Genomic DNA, 23523 nt, shown 5'->3' with positions numbered 1-23523 from the left:
ATTTTTATCATTAGAAATGGTAGCCTACTTAACTACAGTACATGTCAAGATGAAGATGTAAAATCCTCATCCATTTGCCTTTACATTTATTTGTAGATTAGGTTGCTATCTTGCTACAGTTCCGCATACTAATGGTAGCATGTTAGCATTTGATCAATTCTCCATTCTGACTAATTGTTAGAATGCTAGCAATAAAACCATTTTCATTGTGTTTATATTAACTTTTCTCACTTTTTCAAGTCTTGCTATCTACACTTCCCTACATTACAACAAATTCCACAGGGTTTTAGTTTAGTGTTTCTTCAGAAGATTATTTCTCTAGGTTACAAATGCAAATCAGACCCTGCTAAATGTTCGCCTTGGAGTGTGTAGTTATAAATGCTTGCTTTCATCTGGCACCTAACTACAGTAATGCTGCCAAAACTGACACTTGAGGCACTAGTAATTTAGTACTGCCAGACATTTTGGCTGCTCTCCCCCTTCATTTGCTCTAATTGTTCAAAACAAATTAATGCAGTTGACACTAGCTTGTTAGACACAAAGGCCTCACGGGTAGGAGATGTTAGCACCTTTTGTTAGGTACAATAAAGGGTGGCCTCAGTTTCAAAGACAAATACATGTGTCTAACTAAAGTGTGAGCACAATCAGTTGCATAAATGCCTTTGAAGAGTATTGGAAAAGATGATAACAGACTGATAAATATGATGTCATTTTCCCCCCAATAACAGTCCGACAGTTATCAACCCGATAGTTAACGTGCATGTCTAATAAATATGATAATTGTTTTAAACATTTTAATTGATTCATTTTCTTATTTCATGTTTTTTTTGTTTTGTTTTTGACATTTATTTTGGGTAGCGGTGAGGTGACCAGCAAGGCTATAGTAAACGAAAAGGAAAAACAAACAAATAAACAATTAGAAGTAGAACCCTGGTGGCCATAAAAATAAAAATACTGTAAATTCATTATTATGAATAAAACAAGAGGAATAAGCGGTTCAGCAAATGGATGGATGGACATTAACAACAAACTACATATAAATAACAACAACAATAATAATACAAATAAAAAAAGACTTAAAATGCTAAACACAAAATAAATGCAATTAGGTCAAATATTAACAATGACAAAAACAACTTAATGCATGCAAATTGTATGCAACATAGAAATACATACATTCTTGAATCCAAATCAATTGTTTTTAAATTAGCACAGCAAATATTTAATTTTGATTACTCAAGACGAACTCCGATTCACCTACTATTGTCTACAATGGAACAATGTCATCACTGTGGACTTCCTTGAGGTCGTCAAGCACATGTGCATGAGGTGTTTGTCTGACCTTATGAACCACATAACCCTGAGTAGACATCCAGAGCTGAGCCATGGCAGCTTTTCCTAATGAGCTGCTCACCTTTCTGGGTGGGGGGAACACATGGAGATCCAGCTTCTGTTTAGAGGTCGGCCGGGAGACTGTGTTGATAGCAACCTTCCTGCTTTCCACTTGTTGTCTCCTAAACCAGAAGTTGCCGAGATGAAATGTTTATATGATATAAATATACGGAGATGGAAATCCCCAATGTTCATGCAAAAATTATAAATAGGTCAGATGTGAGCTTACATGACAAAAGTTGGAATCAGAAGCAACTCATATCAATTGAGCTTGTTTACACAGGTGACGTGTGGGGTCGCTGTGTGCAGTTGGCGGTCACTTCCTGTCCTGAACAAAAAGAAGAGGCTGGGGTGAAGGAGAATCACGTGCAACTTGCAGGAAAGAGATATGTTGCTGGCCAGAACACATCAAAAATTTAATGAAATAAAAAAAAAATTCAACAACAAAGATCACTGTGCTGTTCCATGACAACTTAGGGCAAAAGGCCCCACTGCAAATATGTAACTTAAAAACAACAGGGACAGATGGACAATTAAAACACAAAGTATTAAATAGAAAATACATATCACCACTGATTTCACCTCCTGTAACGAAACTCACTAACATGTGCTAGACCAGGGGTATCAAACATATGGCCCGTGGGCAAGAACTGGCCCATTAGAGGATCCAATCTGGCCAGTGAGGACCAGTGTTCATTTTGACAAATTTATATTTAGTTTTACTTATAGTATTTTGACTAAAATTAATTAAAGTTGTATTTATAATTTCGTCATCTGATTGTATTTGAGTTTTAATCAAATTTTAGTCTGTGAAAATAAAGAGCAATTTTAGTCGAAGAAATCTCACCTACATTAAAAAAAAGTGCATAATTGCCTGAGATTAATTTTACAGCTGCACAATGAATGGTAAATGAAAGGTTTGGTCTACGATGCTTTGCGTGCTATCTTAAATGACAGTTAATGCAGTTTGGTTAGATACACATGTGCCATCAACATACGTTTTCATTTGCGCATTCACATTTTTTTTGGGTGCCATGACATTATTCCCGTGGGAAAGTGTGACGAAGAAGAAGTCCAAACAGTGTGTGAATTATTTTAAAATGTTCTCCAGGATTTAGCAGGTTTCGCGTGTGTGCGTAACATGAACCGTTTTATGGACCTTTACGGACGTCTAACCTTCAGAAATGTTAAAACTTAAGCGAGTTTGGTTTCAAGGCTCACTCATGAGAACACACGTGCACTAAATAAAACCCTGCATCCAACACAAACACACACACACATACTTACACAGAGTGTGTAACACTGACTGAAACACAATAAGCTATTGTAACCTCAAACCCAGAGGTCTTGACTCCCATGTGCTTTTGTCATTAGTTTCAATTATAAGGCCATGAAGTCAGCCTGTGATGACACGTACATCCCTTCCTTGGACACACACAAAAATGTTTTGCTTTTAAACACGCTTCAACGTTAATTATTTGTACAGATTTTTTATTTATTTTTTTAAACAAAACCTGATTCATATGACTTAGATTTTTACGTTGGGCACTTGTTGAAATATTGGGAAGTCTTTCAAACCTAGACATGAAATGTGCTGACGAATATTCCCTGGGTGATAGTGGACCACTGGTTTAAACCATTGTCATACCATTTTCAATATGTACTAGTAAATAGTTTAAATCTTTTAGCCGGGAAATGACAGGGTTCTAATTTAACTAACTGTTTATTTCTATATTGGATTCCCTGGTTAAAGGTAACTGCATAAAAACAAAATGTCTTACTTTTTGTTGCCTAATCTTATGTTGCCGTTATTGTTATCAGGCCTCAAGGCAGGTTGTCTGACCCACTTCAGGGCAATCAGTGTTTGTCAGGGCCAGAACAGGACTCTCGCTTTTTTCCCCCTTCTCTTACCCCCCCCCCCCCCCCCCCCCCCCCCCACACACACACACACTCCCCCACCCGACGCTGCGTGTATCCTCTTCAACCTCCCCATTTCCTTATCAGTAATGAAAGGGGATTGGATGAATGGGAAGAGAGGAGACAGTGTGGGGATGTGAGCCAACAATTGCAGGAAGTGGCTTCAGATCAGCGTGAGATTAAGTGCAATAACTTGCAAACTCATAAACATCACCGGTGAAGAGATAAACATAAACACAAACTCACAAAAAAGTCGTATATTAAGACCCGTGCTCAAAACATCTTCACTCGGCAAGCGAGAGAAAAGAACGACCTTTAGACTGTATCATCTTTTTCTTTCCCATAAGAATGAATGGAAACGTAATCCAGGCCAATCTGTATATTTATAAGCAACATTCTCATCTGTCATACAACATACAAGTATAAAACTAAGGTTCCCTACAGATACAAATTAAAGTGAAATGAAATCTGGTACAATTTTTGCCTCCAAAGTCACACAGAACTTCAGAGTGTGTTTCAGATTCAGACAACTTAATTTATAGGTGCAATTCATTTTGTAGCTTCCCAGTGTGCATTCATACTTGCAGTTAGTCCATGAATGAATAATAAACACATTGACGCACAGGACAGAGAGAGATGTGAATCGTCCCCATACCCTACAAGACCTCAGCTCAGCGAGCATGTTTTTGCTTTTTTTCCCCCCTAAGTATTCCAAAAAGCAGACATTGTCTCAATACTTACGTCAAACATGTGACCACACTCATTGTTACTTATAAACACAGAGCTTTGTTTGTTTTACACTTAGAAACAGTTAAGAAACTACTACTTTGTAATCAAACGAGTGTTTTTACATATTGATGACCGTGGTTATTTTTTATATAGTTGTTGAAATGTTGCACCAAAATACATGGACAGTTTGCCCCTGTAACTGTAAGAGTTTCCATTATTTCTGATATTTCCTGGATGGTAAATAAAAGTCTATTTCCGTTTTTTTCCCTACCAATGAGAAAGAAGAATTTCCACTGTATTTCCAAAGTGCATCAAGTAGTGAAGAGAATCGATGGCTGTATACACTAAATCCAAAACAGGACTTCAATATTGAATATGGATTACTAGACACACAATTTTGAAAAAGAAGCAATAAAGTGAATTGTGACGCTGAAAGTAAAAAAAAAAAAATGCAAGATGAAGAGGTGGGTGATGTAAACGGGGTGGTGTATAAACAGCGCTTTTGGAGTCATACAAAAGGTCCCTCGAAAAGAGAAAACTTGATATTTGAGGATGTGTTAACCTGATCAATTTTGTCCAATACAATTGTTATCTATTAAAGGTGTTATTTTAAACACAAACCAAAAAAAACTGGATGAGTTTCATATTGCAAAGTCAACCTTACCATATGAGGATAATAGAGGTTTTCTGTTTTAGCGCAATGCATCATGGGATAAATTTGATATTCTAATGACCATTGTTCTTCACTACGTTTCAAGATGCATTGTGGGATGAATTGGGGGCATTGGAAAGTGGCTAACTCGTGCTCACTGCACTACTAAAAAGGTGGACTCATCACATATTGCAATATTTAGTCGATAAGGATTTGATTTCAAACAACTTAGGTGCAGTCTTCATTTTTCATGCATGCTTTTGCGATGTGGGCCAGAGTAACCTGGAGAAAACCCAAACACGATTGGAACCCACAACCTCTTAACTGTGATGCAGATGAGATAACCACTATTCTACCATGCTGAACCCAAAAAGCCAATTGGAATTATAATGCAAGTGTCTTTTTAAAACGTATCATCTTAATGTTCGGATGTTTAATGAGGGCATTGAATGTCGCACACACATGCTTTTCTAATGAAGATGATCACTTAAAAGGCCTTCAGCAAGAATAAGAACATTGGAAAGTGTGCTGTGGTGGACATAAAATCAGAAAAAGATCCCCACATTAAACGCTAAAATGGTTAAAAAAAAAGAAAAAAAAGGGAGGTGGACTCAAATGACCAACATAGAGGGTCTAATCACACTTTTCCAACTTTTAATGCAGGCCATGAACGTTGCACACATGCTTTCCTAATGTTGATGACCACTTCAAGGAGCCTCAAAAAAGAACAATAACTTTGGAGAGTGAGCCAAGCAGAAAAAAAGATATCATGTGTATATATAAAAAGGAGGGAGATCCTGACAATGATGTCTCATATCCGACCACAAATCTTAATAAAAGACAAAAAGCCGACATTCACCATACGCTACTGTTATCCTGAGGAAAACCATTAAAGGACACACATACTTCCTGGTTGTCATGCATTGAAAGAGCATCTGTGGCACTGCTGACCTGCGTTGCCACGCTACTTCCTGTCACACACGTGCAACTCTCCCCTTCAATCTGTGTTTTCTGACCAAACATGGAAAAAGGATTACAAGGAAACGCAGCGCAAGGTCCGACTCCTTCAGTCACGCATGCATAACATTGATAGGAACGGCATGATTATCCATCGCAAGCTCAAACCATAGTCATCATAAAACCTTTATTAACTCATTTGTTCCCAAAAATGTGTAAAAAGAAACATATTTATACGTTTTTCTTTGTTATGCTAGAGCATACGGAAAGCTTTGATTCAACCTCTGACCTGAGTAAAACCCCCCAACATATTTTCAAAAGGAGTTGTAAAAATATACTGAGTATGCACACCTCCTTATAACTGGAGCCGTGGCTGTGTTCAGAATTAACCAATCAATATTCAAACTCATGTTAAATACGAATCATCACACACCTGCCATGATGTAAAGTGCGTCTGATTAACACCAAATAAAGTTCAAATGTTCTAGTAGGCTTTTCCTGACAGTTTCATAATCACATCATTCTTTGCCATTAGTGGTCCTTGTTTGTTGTGGCTTGACTAAACTATGGTAAACCTGCGATATATGTTGCATTAATTTGTTTCCCCCTCAAAATTGGGTAAATAAAATGTATTAATGTAGTCATTCGTCTCATTAAAGGGGAAGTCAACCGTAAACATTTCTTGACAATAATATGTTATATGTGACCTCACCGGTCTAAACATGACATTCTGATTAATGTTACATATCTGGAATAGTAGTTATGTAGCAAAATCCAGCCGCTTTTTATCCATCTCTTTGGGGCGGCCATTTTGCCACTTGCTGTCGACTGAAGACGACATCACAGCACACCCGTTTTCTTAAGCTGAGCTGTGATTGGTTGTTATCTGAGACCAAAGGAACCCTTCAGAGCAAGTGGCAAAATGGCCGCCTTCTGATTTTGACCCTTTGCACGTGACATCACAGCCCTCATGGGAACGCCCCCTCGGGGGACACTGGACGGCAAAAGAGCCACTTGCCTGTATTGTAACCATTGAATCTCATACAGCGTAAAGTCGTGTATCTAATCGATTATCTTATAAAATGGTCTTATCTTGCTTTGCGGTCGGTTGTACAGACAGACAAAGGAGTAAACCAAATGTTGCTTTTCATTTCATATCTACGAATGAAGACAAAAGATGTCGATTGATAGCAGCAATCAACAGAAAGGACTGGCAGCGATCATTTTTTTGCGAGGTGAGTAGATAAATGTTCAAACATTTTACTTGTAAACGTACACTCTAACAAAGATTGTAACACAGGTGTCGAATTGCGTGTTTCAAATCACAATAACGAGCCAGATAGTTAGCGTCCACTCCAACTGCACGAACACATGCAAATGCACCTTCTTCAAAACTATTAAGTGCATTTGACTGTTTAATAATGGGGGATTTTGTCTTTGTGCTTGGGAGTTTTTCACTCTGGAGCCGGAGTCATTTTCATGAAATGACTGCAGAGCTTGCCACTACGATAGTCATTTGTTCCATGCTAGTAAACATAGTAACATAACATCATCGCAGCGTTTCAGTCTAGAACGGTCGGTGTCGAAATAAGCCAGTTAGCATGATCCACAACTTTTACCTTTGCATTACGAGGTATATTGTCCCCCAGCAATCTCGTCCCAGAGACTCAGCCAGCGACAAGCTTTTGCATCAGCCCCGGTGTAAGGAGCAGAGACGCCATTGACTACATAACGATATAGGTCGTGCGCTGTGAATTACGGCAAAGTCGGCGATTTGATTAACTTGGTAAAAACAGCGGGCAACAGAAGGTAAGGGGCTGTTTTCAAACTAGCGATCTCCAACTTAAGTAAATATCGCGCTCTATGAGTGCCGACTAAATGTGCAACTTCGACTGACAGGCGAACTTTGGTTGAAGTAATAGATTCCATGGCAGTCGCTAAGTCACTAAGTCGCTCCGGGTCACGTCCACTTCCATTCAACTATCATTTCCTTTCGCCGTCCGTCATAGGGCTGTGATCACATGACGTCGCTGCAAATGGTCAATAGATAAAAACTGCTGGATATTGCTACTTAACTCATATTCCACTAATGCAATATTAACCAAAATACCGTATTTAGACTAGTGGGGCTGCATAGAACATAATATTGTCTAGAATTTTGGGGGGGGAGGTTGACTTCCCCTTAAAATAATTGATTGTTTGTAAATAAAATACATTTAACATGTTTTATTTCATTTAAAAATGTGGTTACTAGCATAATATGTGGCTGTTGAGCACAAACGTTTGATGCCCACTCCTGCTTTAGATGCTCACTGAGCTGAAGTCCAACAACATTTGATGATGTCACATCATGACGGTTTGACCTCCTCTTTTGTTATTATTCATACAGTTGAGTACAAGAAGAAATCGAAAGATGATAGTTAACCAGCCGCCTACTGGGTTTTTGTCTTTTGGCCCGAACCTCCACGACTCTAATCCCCTTTTGGGTAGAGGTCACAGAGAGGTCACAGAGGGGATAAAAGGTGCAACTTTGTTACCAAAAAGCTTGAGACGAGCTTTACAGCTCACCGAGCCCAGACTTTAATCTCCCAGACGCTTCGCACATATGGCCCCCTTCTCTACGATATTGCCCGTCCACCGCCAGTCAAAACAATACACATAACAAACTCAGTTGGATGGACACGCACAGACAGGAATTGAGTTAAGATCATGTTCATCATTATCATTTTTAATATTGTCATCACTATTATATTTTCATTATGTAGCAATGTTGATTAACAGAGTTGGTTCCATGATGCTCATAAGCAGCTTTGCTTCGGCTATTTAAGCTCGTACTGCAATTGAAAAATTACAAACCGAAATTCCCAAAAAGTTGGGACACTATACAAATTGTGAATAAAAACTGAATGCAATTATGTGGAAGTGCCAAATTTCAATATTTTGTTCAGAATAAAACACAGATGACAGGTCAAAAGTTTAAACTGTATAATTTTAAGGGAAAAATGTTGATTGTAAATTTCATGGTGCCAACAAAGCTAAAAAAAAGTTGGGACAGGTAGCAATAAGAGGCTAGAAAAGTCAATTGCACTTATAACAAACAGCTGGAAGACTAGTTACCACGAATGAGGTCTATTGGCAACTTGATTAGAGTATAAAAAGAGCTTCTCGGAGTGGCAGTGTCTATCACAAGGGAAGATGGGTAGAGAATCACCAATTCCTCCAATGTTGCGCAGAAAGATAGTGGAGAAATATCAGAAAGGTGTTTACCAGCGAAAAATTGCAAAAAGGTTCAAAGTAATCGCCCATGATCTTCGGGCCCTTAAATGGCACTGCGCCGCAAACAGGAATGCTTACTGTAAGGGAAATCACAGAAAGGGCTCAGCAATACTTCCAGAAAACATTGTGGGTGAAGACAATTCACCGTTCCAGCCGCCGTTGCCAGATGAAACTCGACAGTGCAAAGAAGAAGCGCATTTCTAAAGCAGACCGAGAAGCGCGGAAAGGCATCGTCAATGCAGAAAGGTATATTCAGATTGGAGAACAACATATGCTCCCAGCCAGGCATCATCACTTTCAGAGAAGATCTTTCCTCAACACGATAATGCCAGACCACATGCAGCACCAATTACAACATCATGGCTGCGTAGGAAAAGGATGCGGGTATTGAAATGGCCAGCCTGCGGTCCACTTCTTTCACTTATAGAGCACATTTGGCGCATCGTGAAGGGGAAGGTGCAACAAAGAAAGCCCAAGACAGTTGAACAGTTAGATAGGCTCGTGTTAGACAAGAATGGGACAGCGTTCCTATTTCTAAACTTGAGAAACTTGTCTCCTCGATCCCCAGACGTTTGCCTCATAGTGGTGAAAATGGCCTTGTCCCAACTTTTTTGAGATTTGTTGACACCATGGAATTTAAAATCAACATAGATTTCCCTTAAAATTATAAATGTTCTCAGTTTAAACTTTTGACCTGTTCTCTATGTTCTATTTTGAATAAAATATTCAAATTTGGCACTTCCACATAATTGCATTCAGTTTTTGTTCACAATTCGTAGTGTCCCAACTTTTTGGGAATTGGGTTTGTAAAACTTCGCCCAGCGTTTCCTTAAAAGTGGTTACCGGTGGTCGGTGCTGGATTTCACTTTCCTTTCGTCTCCTGACAATCTCACAACTCTAGCTGGATTCTGAAGTATTCGGTTTAGGTGAACGGTATGGGATTTTTTTTATAGGTTTTAGGTGAATTAATGAGTACACACTCACATACAAAATAAAAAAATAGCAATGATGGTGACATGTTGAATCGGTAAAATTACCGAATGAACAATACTGAGCTCTCTCAGAAGAAAATAAATAAATAAAGTGGTTACCGGACCACAAATGTCTGCCTGAGTCAAACTGTCACCATTATAAAACCTCCAAAACTGTACAGCTAATTATTCAGGCAACATTTTAACATTAAGTAACAATATCATGCAAATCAACCAATGTGCACGGTTCCGGTTGGTGTACTACTCACACTTTGATGAGGTGTAGCAGCACACTGAAAGCGAAGGGTTGATGAAGGCGAGTCAACTAGCTCACGCCTTGAGCTGTCATAAGTGTAAAAAGAAGTCCAGCGTTAGGATTAGTGATGGTGAACTATTCAAACAATGAATTGTGCACTCACCATTCATTCGGTGATGGATGTGGACGATCGCAAATGTTAAACCTGTTTGCTATTTACAAACAGCAAATGTTAATCGTTTAATCTGCACGTTCAAACATTTTTATTCACTTTATATCATCATTAGTATTCATTGTGGGATGTGTCGGTGCATTTCGCTCCTCAAAGTACCACACAATATGCTCTGTATAAAGTTATCAGTGTTTGATTTGAAGACATGGGCCTTGAGGCAGGCTGCAGCTGACCTTCATCATTCAGACATGTAAAAGTGAAGCTAAACAGCGCAAAGTGAGGCGCAATAACCGCCGCTGTGGGACTTCTCCCCCATTTGAGATGCTAATTCCTGGCCGAGCTGAAAGAGCCGGAGAAACAGGTGTCCGAGGAAGTGTGCGGGTAGGCAGCGGGCGAATGTTAACGAACACAGGCTGTACTGTATTATTCAACTGTGCCTCAGCTCGGTGCGTGAGTGGCATTTTGCTCTCTTGTCTCATTGTCTTTGTTTAGGATTAAATAATGCCATCATTGTTTAGGGATGGTGGCATGTCTTTACAATCAAACCTTGCATGTATGGATTTGACACTGTATTTGTTTTTTTTACACTATTTACACACCACAGCTTGATCAAAGTGGTCTATTATTGGATTACACAAGTTTGTACGTCTTAATCATTTATAAGTGTGTTGTCTTGTAATCTCCCAAATGTTTAAGTAGCAGCTAAGTAGCGCCATCTATAGACAATAGAATGCTTTTCATCTGAAGAGAAAAATAGGGGAGTATGCCAAAGCTAGTGGTTGGCACGTCTGCCTTGCAGCTGAGATTCAGAATTCGGAATCTCAGCTCCGGCCTTCACTGTGTGCATTTTGCAGCTTCCTCTCACATTTTAAAAACATAGATGTAGGGTTAATTAAAGTCTCTGAATTCTCCATAGGCATGAATGCTAGTGAACATTAGCTTATCTAGGTGCCCTGTGATTGGTTGGCGACTAGTCGTGGGTGCACCCCTCCTTTTATCCAAACTCAAGTCAGTTCAAATTAGACAAACAGGTGGTTACATTCTAAGATATTCTAGTCTATAAGCTTGTTGTGAACACTAAAAGACACATTGGAAATGTTTCAATACCCACCACGGTCCCTTTATAAAGATGATTGTAGACAAAAATGCATTACACTTTTTAAACAAGTTTATCCCATATCATAGCAATCGTCATATCCGTAGGTTAATGCTTTACCTCTGATTTTAATTACTGCTCCCCGCCCCTAAAAGTGCAAAAAAAACATTTCGAGCTTACATGTCATTGTAAAAAAAAAAATGTTGTACATTCATTGGGCTGCATTTGTGTTAGGATTGTATAAAAATACACACCATTTTATATAACTAGCTCAGAAAAGTGGGCTGGCTGTAAACCGGTTGCATGACACCGACAACAACCACCTCCCAATGCTGGAGTGTTATTATTTTTTCTCCCATTAATAGTCCTTGAAAGTCTTTATGCCCAGCATGCCTGATTTTGCATTCACGGTCGCTCATTTCATTCCCAACATGATTAAACACTCCCGGTCTGACAGATACTGTACAACACACCCAACATAAAAATCTTTGGCTTGGTGGCACAGCAATGTCCCTGAACAAAGTTCCCTTCATTAAAAAAGAGGTGGAGTTGTCAGTCAAGTAGTGTGAAGGTGTTATGCATTCAGAAACATATAACCACAGTTGTTCAGACTGACACAAGGCTAACAAAGTCAGAAAAATAAAGTTTGCTGGCAACATGTGTAGCATGGGAAACCACTAGACACAACATTAAGTACATATGCGCAACTTCATGATATCCGACATGAGAACTTTTCATAAAGCTCACGTAGTGGATCTTAATAGATGAAGCTAATATTGTGGCCCGTGAGTAGGTTTACCATTTTCTGCTCTGACATAATCACAATGCTTCTTTGCAGTAGCTGTTAAAGTCAGTTAGCAAGTTAAGTCATGCACACCATAGAGCTGCTTCATCCTCTCAGTCTGATCAAACCTTACGGGAAAAAAGTGCAAACTAGTCATCATCGCCACCTGCAGTTCATTAGGGGGATTACACATTTATAAGAGGTGTGCAGAAAGCTGTTTTAATATTTATAGTCTATAACCTTTATATCCAGCTACTATGCACTAGTACAGAAAGATGTTTGTCATCACTAGTAAAACAATTCAGCACACTAGTAGAATGAATGTCTCATTGCTAACATTCTTTGAAAATTCATTTAACATCCTTCTCATATTTTGTCCTCACTAGTAGGTCAACTTCAGCATACTAGTAGAAAAACTGCATGTTACTAGTGAGGCAAACCTGTGCACATGTTGACAACTGTGTTCTACTAGTACTATTAATGACATTATAAAATTCTACTAGTCATCTAGTGCTTCACTTCATTAATGTCACACAGACGTGGAAGGCAGTAGTGGAAAAACATTACTACTAAGGACGTCATTCTACTAGTACTCTACACTCGCTTACTAGTGAGTACAAACTGTGTACTAGTACCTGGACCATAAGCTGGATATCAAAGATATTGAATAAACTTGCAATAGACGTTTGACACTTTTGACTTCAGTAACATTCCAAACTGACTAATGTAATTTACAAATATGATCGTGTTATGAAATTCTACACATTTTAGGAATCATGAGTGTTTAAGAAAATCCATTTCAGTGAAATTTCAACATCTCTGTTGCGGAATGACTGGCGTGCTCACTGTGCTACAGATACGTGTCATGCTCGGCGCTGCTTACACTCTCTTTGGACGCGTGCATGCTCATTGGGTTCAGGAGTGGCGACGGAACCCCGAGAAGCGGCGGTGTTTTATTCATCTCCTGCGGCGGTAGAACGCTCTTCTTGCGCTTCTCCCTTTTGGCCTTGCGAGTGTCCTTGGCGTCATCTACTTCTGAGGGGGATTCCACAATGATGGTGGGCCGCTGCCTCAAATCCTGCCGGGCCGGCGGCTCGGCGGCCATGACGGCCTTGGCGCCGTGCATCCTGGGAGGGGATCTGTAGTGGAGGTCGCCGTGGGTCTCTTTCCAGCGCCGCAGCTGTGCCAGGTGCTCTTTCTCGATGTCTTTCGTCGATACGGACAGCTCGATGGTCTGAATTACAGTGAATGACATTGACATATTTTATTGACAAAATAATAACATAACCATAATAGCGGACCACAGGATACCATGACGAGAAAGAAGCAGCAGAAGTGCTGGAGCCTATCCCAGCTAACTTCGGGCAACAGTGATTGCGATTCGATCATTTCTTTTGGAACCTATACCCCATTATTCTATTATTAGCTAAAAATGTGCCAAGGAACTATGTTGAAGTCAGAGGAAAAGCTTCATTTAGTCAGGCCATAGTGTTGCCCAAAATAAAAATAGTGTTTTGCATGCCATTGCAATTTTCTTTCTTTCTTTTTTGTGGGTGCAGATTTCAGCAAGAAAAAAAATACTTTATGTGAAGTTTATGTAATTCAAACAATCTATGAAGACACCAGGAAACTGTTTTAAATTGTGTGTGTGTGTGTTGGATTGGCTTATTTAACTGAAATTTTAAGGTTACAAAAGGTTTACCATCCTTACTATCGAGTTTGTGGCTATAAGAATGTCAAAGTTAAGACTGTTTCAGATGGGTGTTTTTTGTTAAAGCTGTTAAAATTACAGATTTGTACACATCTATATGCAGAAACAATGCCCTGATGTGTAGAACAAGTCCTAACACGTTTACAACAACTGCATCGATAAGCCTATAAAGCTCTTCTAAATAAAAGCAAGCAGGGCAAAAACGCTAAGAGTGTGACATCTTGCGCGCGGTTGTCTGGAGACAGATAAAAAGGTGAGATTACCAACTACATCTGCTGCTGGCAGCACTCATGTGAAACGTCACAGCATTGTTCGCAACTTCAGCGTCTTTCCAATAAAAAGTTTATATAAACAGAACAGACACACGTTTTCAATGCGTTCAAGAATAAGTTTGAAATGAATCATAACATAAAAAACATAAAGAGGAACAAATGAATTTGAGCTTTATTGTGTATTTGAACTACAGTATCATGGCGTAAAATATTACTAGATAATAATAATAATAAATTATTTGCAAGCAACTGCACTATATCACGGTAATTAAAATCTTTTGATTATCTGTGCAAGCAATTTATTCATGAAATCATCTTTGCTAGTCTGTAAATAGTGGCCTCTTGCCAGAGGAGTTTCTGTTCGCTCGTTTTTGCACGAGCATCATGGAGGTTGCATTTACACTTTAGCCCAGAGGTGGCAGTCGTGTGTAAAAAAGTTTCAAAGTCCTTAAGGCAACTTTAAAGGCCACTTTGTTCATATTTTAGAACTCACCAAATTTGATCACCACCAAAAGTGGGCCATATGGAGTCAACAGTGTTAAAAAAAAAATGCCATCATGTTTTTACTACTGAAAAATCTGTAAAAAAAAAAAAAATTGTATATTGGAGCTTGTGGTTAGTAGCATCAATTTACATTTATAGAGTGAGTATAAACTCACCTCTTGCATCAGGTAACTCTCCTGCATGTATTGTGGAGGTATGGCCCGGAGACACTCCATAGTTTCGTAGAGACCCGGGCATGTATTCACCTTCTCATGAGTTCCCAGCATGCATTTGAGGAGGACCAGGCCCACGCGAAACAGTATCTTCACTCCTAAGAGCAAGAGGAACGACTTACTTTGAGAGTAGATACAGCTGGGGAAACCGCATAAAAAACATACTTTTTTTTTTGAAAGACACAAAGTTGTATTTTTTTTGTACTTTATGGAGGTGTAATCGCAGGATCTTGAAGAATGTGAGTGTATAGAAGAGGGGTGGGCAAACTTAGTCCTCGAGGGCCCGAGTCCTGCAGGTTTTGGAGGTTTCCCTCTTTCAACACAAGCTGATTCCAATCAACAGGATCGTTATCAGGCTTATGCAGAGCTTGATGATGAGCTGATCATATATCAGCTGTGTTGGGAGAAGAGAAACATCTAAAACCTGCAGGACTGCGGCCCCCGAGGACTGAGTGTGCCCACCCCTGAACATAGATGGATAAAAAGCTTACTTTAAAATGAGATATTTACATGTAAATACTCTTTCACCATTTGGCTAAAGGTGCAACTCACCTTTGAACTTTGACAACAGAATACCTTTGTGCTTGTGTTTTTTTTTTTTTACAATGTAAAATATGGACCTTTGTTCAATAAGAGTTGGGACACACTGGACAGAATGTGAGTGACAAATCTCACCCTCACAGAGGAACATGTCCCACACGCGGAGCACGGACGCCCAGGGAAGCGTGCGGGAGAAGGCGCACATGAACCACTCGGTCATGTACAAGATGGGCTCCAGCTTGTGTTGCTTGAGGTGACGGTGTGCCGTGGGAGACACTCGACGCAGCAGAGCGTGCAGGATCTCTCCGTCCAGCTGGATGGCCTCCTGCAGGGGACAACGTGGACACATTAAGCGGACGGATGCACAGACAGGACCAAGTCCTTTTGTTCCTTGGCTCGCTTAATCTTTTTATCTCATCTCATTATGCTATTAGGTAGTTGGTGTATCGGTATCAGTCAAGGGACAGATCCAAAGACAATGTTCACAGTAGAGGGTGGGAAATGCTGGGAATGGCACTGTGGATCAGATAAAGACTTTAAACATATAAAAAAAAAAGGCAACATATTATACTGTCTTTTTTACGAACTGTGATTTTTACTGCACAAATGAAAACAAGTGTTTGTTTGTTTTAATAGTGGTTAATGTATTACAGATTTAGTTCATTACTAGGTAGTTTGCATGTCAAACCCGACAGTGAGTCTCACAATACAGTGAACCCCAAACACACCCACTATAGGTGAAACTAAAATGTATAGACCCCTCTGGAGTAAGGCAATGTGTCAATAACAATAAAGGCTTTTCTATTCTATTCTGTTTCTATTTTGAAACATGATTCAGCGAGGAGTCAAGTTACTATTTTATGGCAAAGCAGCCTCGGAATTGTTCGAGATGCACAAATTAGGCTGACTTTCACAGACGAATGAGGTCGAACACAAAATGTGAATCGAAGGTTCTGCCTTTACAAAGAAAGTAATGTTCAGGTTTTTTTTATTGACATTGTCTGAAAGATAGTAATAATGTAATATCAGTAGAGTTATGTCAAACTGCACATCAGGCAAACTAAAGTATTTGAAACAGCTCTTTGAAAAAGGTAGTAGAGTTTAAAACCAACATATTGTTAAATTAGTACTTTAACCTCACACAGTAAGAAACCAAAGATTGAATATAATGAGATTGTGCACATTGCAATGTGTAAAGTGGATAATAAATGACATGTTGAACACTATGAATAATATGACAGTTGTGTAATTGACCGTTGTTAAAAAAAAAAACTAAGTGTGCATCTTACCAGCCCTGTACTGTAGTATCCAGGAAGGTACTTCTCACAAATCTGGACCAGGACCCAGAACGCATCCTAGGACACAACACAACTCTTTAATGTTAGCCAAGGACCTATGGAAGGAGTATATTTGTTTGAAACTGCTTTCATTGTGTACTGTATCATTAGATGTCTGTCGTTTGATTTGACTGGGGCCCAGCATGTGGATATATTTTTTTAGGCTGATGCTGATATTTGGCAGGACATTTTTTTTCCCCAATTAATCGTCATTCCCCGGCTCAGTGCCTTTGGCGGCGGCAACGTTTCCATCAAAGGCAATGCAATCGCCATAGGTAGAGTGTATCATGTCTACCTATATGCCACTCGGTTCCCAAAATGCATTGCGAATGCATTTAATTCATGAAGTGACAAGGATGCCAATCCTTATCATATACTGTATGTGCGTTCGTGTTAATTGATACCTCAGCAGGCATGTGCATGAGGAGCACAGCGGCGACTGGAGCCTGAGCCTGACAGTAGCCCTCCTCGGGACGGTGCAGGGTGTACGCCTTCAGCACACGGAATAAGTCTTGCTGCCTGCATGTGTGGAAGAATGGATAGATGGATAAATAGATCATTTATTAATCCTGTTTTTTTTTTATCCCCCCCAATGATTTTCAATGGCAGTCTATTTTTAAGAATATTTAAATGTATTATATTTAAAGGATTTGTTTATTTATTTTTAACCAATGGCAGTCCATTATACGCAGATTTCCGTACACACAAACTATAGTGAAACAGGCAGCCAACCGGTGCTTACCCGTGTCCCCCTCTGGCTGAAAACATTTGATGGAAGGGAAACTGTCGGTGAAGGTCTCTCTCGATGACATCCACCCATTTGGGATCTCCGGGTTGGCTGTCCAACTCCTAAACGCACAATTTGGTAAGATGATTAAAAATGCGTCGCTGTGTGTTCCACACTAAAGGAGACAATAGACTTTTTAAATGGTAAATGGACTGAACTTAAAAATACAAATTGCTGGGTCTGTGGCGTGCCTGCTTACCAATCTTCTTCTTCTTCTTCTTCTTCTTCTCATGTGTGAAATTAAACAATTAGCCTAGCATTTGGAATCTGCCTCCTTAAAATGCAGAAGCAACTCCATGCGTCTTTGCCAGTTTTACTGTACTATTGTATTTGTTTCTACATTATTTTTCAACCATTTGTCATGTAATTAATGCTGTCTTGGTGTTCATTGCATTCACCATTCCGGTTTACACTAGTAGCAAAGTTGTCACGTTTTAAGTTAAGCAAAACTTGTTACTCTAAAAAGTGTTATACTGTATTTGAGGGGAAACGTATGCCAAAATGTATTTGTGTTAACTTAATATTTATATTAATACCGTGTCAAACAATATCGATTAAAATAAAACACATTTTCATCACACTTTTAAATGCAAGTATCGGTTCACGGTATTGGTAAATGCAATAAGCACATGGTCGGGAAAAAAAGTGGTATCAGTGAAATCCATTGTTGGACCAGTGGAATGAGTACTGGAGGAACTTTAAATTCCATTTGCACAAAACAAGAAATGTTAAGCTGACCTGGAACTTGCCCCGGTTTTGCTCCTCCTTCCCTTTGCCTCCCGTGAGGTAGAGCCAAGCGCGACCACGCAATGATGGCGGGATCCCCTTCTGACAGCGTTCTTTGACCTGGTTCCAACATAGAGAGTTTTCAGGAAAAAAATACACAAATAAAGTCTAGGTTTGAATTACCATCAGTGGGTGTCAAAGATTAAACGTGTGTGTTTTTATTTCTATTTCTGTTTGCAACCTCAACATGGAAGAACGTGAGAAGAACAGAATGTTACATGAAGTAAGCGGAATGCAGTTGGACTCAAAACTTTTATTTTATTTTATTTTTATTTTTTTTTTTTTGAGAGAAAAAAGAAAAGAAAAAAACATTTTTATTTATTAAAGATTGTGTTTTGTACGTTTTTAACAAAAGAGGCATTTTCCATTAAGAAGTACTTATATTCACATTATTGGTTAAGGCATTTTGATTTACAGTATTCTTATATTTCTATTATTTTTAAGGAAGTTGATTTCATAGGGGAATTATAAAAATCAAAACTTGGTTTGGGTATTTTCATTTCATTCTGTAATTCGAAGCAAAAAGGGAAGTGGAAAGTGGATTTTTGTAGGAAAATGTGGCTATTTTATTTCAAGGCTACACTGCCCAGGCCAGATATCAACAGTGTACATGTAATTTATCTTTTTTCATGAGGCAGTTTAGAATGTTACTTAAAATATTGCCTGTTAAGTGAAGAAATTATTTCATACCTTTAGATACTGGTAAACGTTTTTCTTTTCTCCAAACAATGCTGAACGCGGGTAGTGACATAGCAGCCTCCCAGAAACGTAATAGATCGCTGTGCATGTTCTGTCTTGACATACATGCATTGTGATGTCATCATTTACGCACACTTGAAAAGGGCAGCGTCCTATCAGAGCTCGTCTGCAATGGGAGAGCTTGTTTTAAACTACTTTTAACAATCTGGTAAAGTTTTAAAACAATCACAACTACCGTGATAAATAGACGACTGAACTTAGTTTGAATACGTCATGTGACGTTTACATCGATCTCCCGTGTGTCACACGGCTGAAAAACGGCTGTTCTGATGACTGCAGACAGTCTCATTGGTCCACTGTGACCTGTTTGGTATTTTCACTGGTCAGATGTGATGAGACTATCAGTAAATGTATTAGTGGCATGAAGCGATATAGTAAAAATCTATAAATTAATCATGTCAAGAGTATTTTTTTTTTTAGGTTGACCAGAGTTGCAGTTTTTATTTAGCCATATATTCCACAAATTTCAAGAGTAACTTGGCTCCTGGTCATGGCACCCCACCCAGCTCTGCATATATTCATAAAGGAGTGCCTGTTTAAAAAAAAAGTTTTGGGGGTAGGCAAGCAAATACCTTTTTGTGTTTTTTAGCCATCCATTTATCCCAACTGTTGAGCATCTCCAGCCATTTGGCCTCTCGCTGCCTCAGCACCTCTGCGGGGATTTCTTCTGCACTGCGGATAGAAAATCAAACTATAAAATACTTTCTTCTCAGTTGTAACTGTGTTCTGTCATAAATAGGGAAGGCTGTGACACTAGAAATTTCTGATCTTTTCCTTATTCATTCAGACAGGAAACGGATCGAGCAGCGCAATGGTCATCATCAGCAACAAAGTTTCCTGAAAACAGGAAGCTGCGGGAGAACTTTGTCCTAGTTCCCTTTCACTAACAATATTTTACTTTACTATAGTACCGCTACAAGATCTCACTTTGCTATATTACAATGAATGACATCCACATCCAGTGATTTAAAACTACACTATAATCTCTGTGATGGCAGGTTTTAATACAGCTGGTGTATGTAATGTGGCTGCAATATAAAAGTAACAGGCAGAACAATGACATACAACACTTTATGATAGAAGGTACAATTTATCTGTGACTTATGAACCTATTACCATTCATACAACAGAATACTGTAATGGATTTGTGTTCAATTAAACAGGCGCAGATTTCACAGTAAGTACATAGAATTTTCGAGTGTACTACTTACAAAAAGTTTAATTTGGCATGAATTTCAGGATGTCTTTAATTGAACTTGAACTCTTCTCTAAAATGTTGACAGCACCTGTCCAACTGTTCAGTACATTTTGTACCTTGTTGATTTCTAACAGCCTAATGCACAACAGGGTGTGTGTGGGGGGGGGGGGGGGGGGGGTTTCCAAAGACATTGGACAGTTGGACATTTACAAGAAGGTCAAATAAAGTTTACCTGCAAAAATATTCATATTGAAATTTGATCCGAAACACGACTAAGCCACTTTTTGTGAGTAGTTTGGCTTAAAAAAGCGTGTGAAATACAGCGCTAGTCCACCATACTGTCTCTTTCACAGACCTAGAAATGATTTAAATGAATTAATCATTAATTTCATACATATGTATATATGTTTCAACTAAATAAGAATACTTACTTGAGTCCCGGGTGCTGCTGGGCTCCACCTGTGAAGCCGTACTTGTCCACCTCTTTCTCCCCAGACGTGTCAGTGGTGCCATCCGAGTCTAGTGTGACTGCATCGGAGCCAAACGACCGAGTGCTCCCGTTGCTTGTCAGCTGCTCCGCGCTACCCTCAAAGTCAAGCTCTCCGTCGTCGGTTTTTGCCATTTAGCCAACATTTATCTTCACAGAAAAACCGCCTCGGTAAAAACGTAAACCACACTGGCCTCGGGTTATTTTGTACTCGCGTAAACCTCCATAATAGCTCAACTACCGTCACGGGCTATGCTAACTACGGTGGCTAAGAGGGGGATGCTTCTTAGCTTGTTGCTATTAATAAGCCCCCACACTTAAAAGTTGCATTTTGGACTTACCGGTATTATTGTTCCACGAAAATATTCATATTTAATAGCGCTCGCTAAAGTCATGAGGCGTGTGCGGACTCGGAGCTAACGTGCTAGCATCACACACACCTGTCAACTGAATGGTGTTGTCGCTAAATCTCTGCTACTGTCAGCAGGAATGCAGACTAGCACGTTTAGTACATAAACAAAACAGCTCTCTACCGCCCTCTATGGACTCAACAACGCACTGCAGCTTTACAAGGACGCTCAGCCCGAGTAGACGCGTTATAAACTAAACGTAGCCTGTAAACGTTCGAAAACGATAAACGGAGAGGAGACTTGTATTTTTACAAAAGGCAACCCAAGAAGACTGACAAACTCAAATACTAAAACGGTTCCCAGGTGTCTTCTACGAAGGCCTCTTTTGCTAGGGCAAGCACGACTTCCCCCTGTGGTTGGGTAGGTGTATTACAATAACTAGTCACGCGGCCAACCCACGTTTTGAGAGCTACAACTTGGCCAGGTCATTTGTATTGAGGATATGAGATTAAAAAATAAATGTTCAAATGTGTATGGGAAATAATTTAGTTTAATAATAAAATTATAGCACTATTTTTTTCATTAGTCATAATTAATTTATATTGAGGGTTCTTTTTTATTTTTTATAAACATTTTGTATTAAATTTTAGAATGATTAAAAAAAAAATCATTTTAACTTTTGTACATTTATTTTGGCAGTTTTGGTACTCCATATCATCCGAGTTTGTATTTCAATTTCTGAATACTTGCTATAGATTATTTCTTAGCACCGAAATGTACTTTTAATAAAAGCAAAAATAAGCCAAAAAATATCGAGGAAAAAACAGAATTTGAATTTAAACTTTGAGTTGTGCAACAATTAATTTCTTGGGATATTTATTTAACATTAAAAATCGGATGGATGTAATATATTGATGTTAGAATTTTAAGCCCATCGAATTTTGCAGATTTAAATGAAAACTGATCAAAGGGAGCTATAATGAATCAAGTCAAAACATTATTATTTTTTTTAAATATAAATACTATATATTTTTATTTAAATATTGTACATTTTTTGAAAACATTTACATAAATTAGACTTGCATTGTTACTCTTGACAGTTGTACCATTCATTCACCCATACAAATATCGCTTGTTGGAAAAAGGACAATACCATTTGTATAGATGGCAGAAGCACCTTTGCTTTGATGGGGATAACACATGGGATGATGGGTTTCTCCCCATTGGGCGTTTGCAGACTGCATTGAACATCAAACACTGGACAACATGGACGAGACAAACTTGCAAAGACAGGGAAGGCCTCTTGATGTCAGGTCTATCGACGTGTTAAGGCTGAAACTGTGCTCCCCCTTTTCGGTCACGTGCGCGCTAAATTTCACAGCATCTCTGCCTTTGTCTGCATATACATTAAATATTTCCAGAACATGTGCATTCTAAAGACGTAGAACAAACTAGAACAGATTGACTGAAACCATGCAATGAGAACAGCAACAGACAAATAATTATATTTTGAAGACTTTCCATGACCCCCCCCCCCCCCCCCAATAATAGTACAGCTCTAACTAACTATAATTATGAAACATACATAACAGTTACATTATTGGTCTCCACCAACACATTGCTTACAGCAAGGACTACAGGGTCCCTAATATGCATTCTATATGGCTTTCCTTCTTTGGCTTCAGAAACCTGTCGTGTACACGCGTTACAACCTATCACATGTAAGAAAGACAAATTCATCAAGAACAAAAAAGAAAATAGGAAAAAAAGAAAAAGAGACAACCTTCTTCAAAGACGCATCTGGCCATCACACGATATTCTGAGCACAATTTGTGTACAGTATTGCTGCATAATGTTTACAACCACAAGGCGTATTGATGAATACACAAAAGAAAATTCTTTGGTGCGCTCACTTTGAAACTGTCAAGACGTTTGCCCCGAGTATTGTTAGCTGAAGGGCATCTTGCCATTAGCGGAACAGTAGGACACGAGTCTTGGGATTCATTTCAGGAAGGGGCTTAAACTCTGCACGCAAACACGTGCACTCTTTACAATCACGGGGAACGTGTTCATGTAATTCATCTCATATACTCACATTACACAAAAGCAGCAGCAAAATGTGCCAAGAAATGCAAGCAGGACACAACAGGAAGTAAAAAAATAGTTACAACACCTTTGTCATCAGTCATACATACCGTATTTCCTCAAATAGTACCCTCGCCATACACTTGAAAAAATAAACACCTTAAATAACATTAGGAAAACAAATTCAGAATAGTCCCACTAGGTGGCAGTGTAATAATAATTGTCAGTCCAACAGGAAGCATGAATTGCTAAATTTTGAACTTTTATTTGAATTTTTTTTCTTATGTTCAATA

The 23523-nt window shown here is 39.0% G+C and overlaps 1 protein-coding gene and 1 long non-coding RNA gene across 4 annotated transcripts; both read right to left on the bottom strand.

The window, feature by feature from the left end:
• Positions 1-1446: 1446 nt before the first annotated feature.
• On the bottom strand, positions 1447-10330 carry LOC147161966 (uncharacterized). The gene is made up of 3 exons (XR_015097322.1): positions 10164-10330; positions 1622-1720; positions 1447-1514 (listed from the first exon to the last, which is right to left on the bottom strand). It is a non-coding gene; the product is annotated as an uncharacterized LOC147161966 (long non-coding RNA).
• Positions 10331-11420: 1090 nt separating this feature from the next.
• On the bottom strand, positions 11421-22673 carry LOC147161965 (TBC1 domain family member 10A-like). 3 transcript variants are annotated; one of them, XM_086097645.1, is made up of 10 exons: positions 21137-22673; positions 20740-20945; positions 19683-19782; positions 18304-18411; positions 17521-17627; positions 17183-17297; positions 16731-16796; positions 15577-15766; positions 14845-14999; positions 11421-13436 (listed from the first exon to the last, which is right to left on the bottom strand). In XM_086097645.1, the coding sequence occupies exons 2-10, from the start codon at positions 20928-20930 to the stop codon at positions 13053-13055; spliced, it is 1416 nt and encodes a 471-aa protein (XP_085953771.1). In that variant the 5' UTR covers positions 20931-20945; positions 21137-22673; the 3' UTR covers positions 11421-13052. The 3 variants fall into 3 exon arrangements, with proteins under 3 accessions (XP_085953771.1, XP_085953772.1, XP_085953773.1); XM_086097646.1 differs by having other exon boundaries at positions 21236-21269; XM_086097647.1 differs by lacking the exon at positions 20740-20945.
• Between the last annotated feature and the right edge of the window lie 850 nt (positions 22674-23523).

Source organism: Leptonotus elevatus, chromosome 15 (genome assembly GCF_054856555.1).
Source record: "Leptonotus elevatus isolate MCC_2025b chromosome 15, RoL_Lele_1.0, whole genome shotgun sequence".
NCBI classification, from domain to species: Eukaryota; Metazoa; Chordata; class Actinopteri; order Syngnathiformes; family Syngnathidae; genus Leptonotus; species Leptonotus elevatus.
This window is presented reverse-complemented; position numbering and strand designations above follow the sequence as displayed.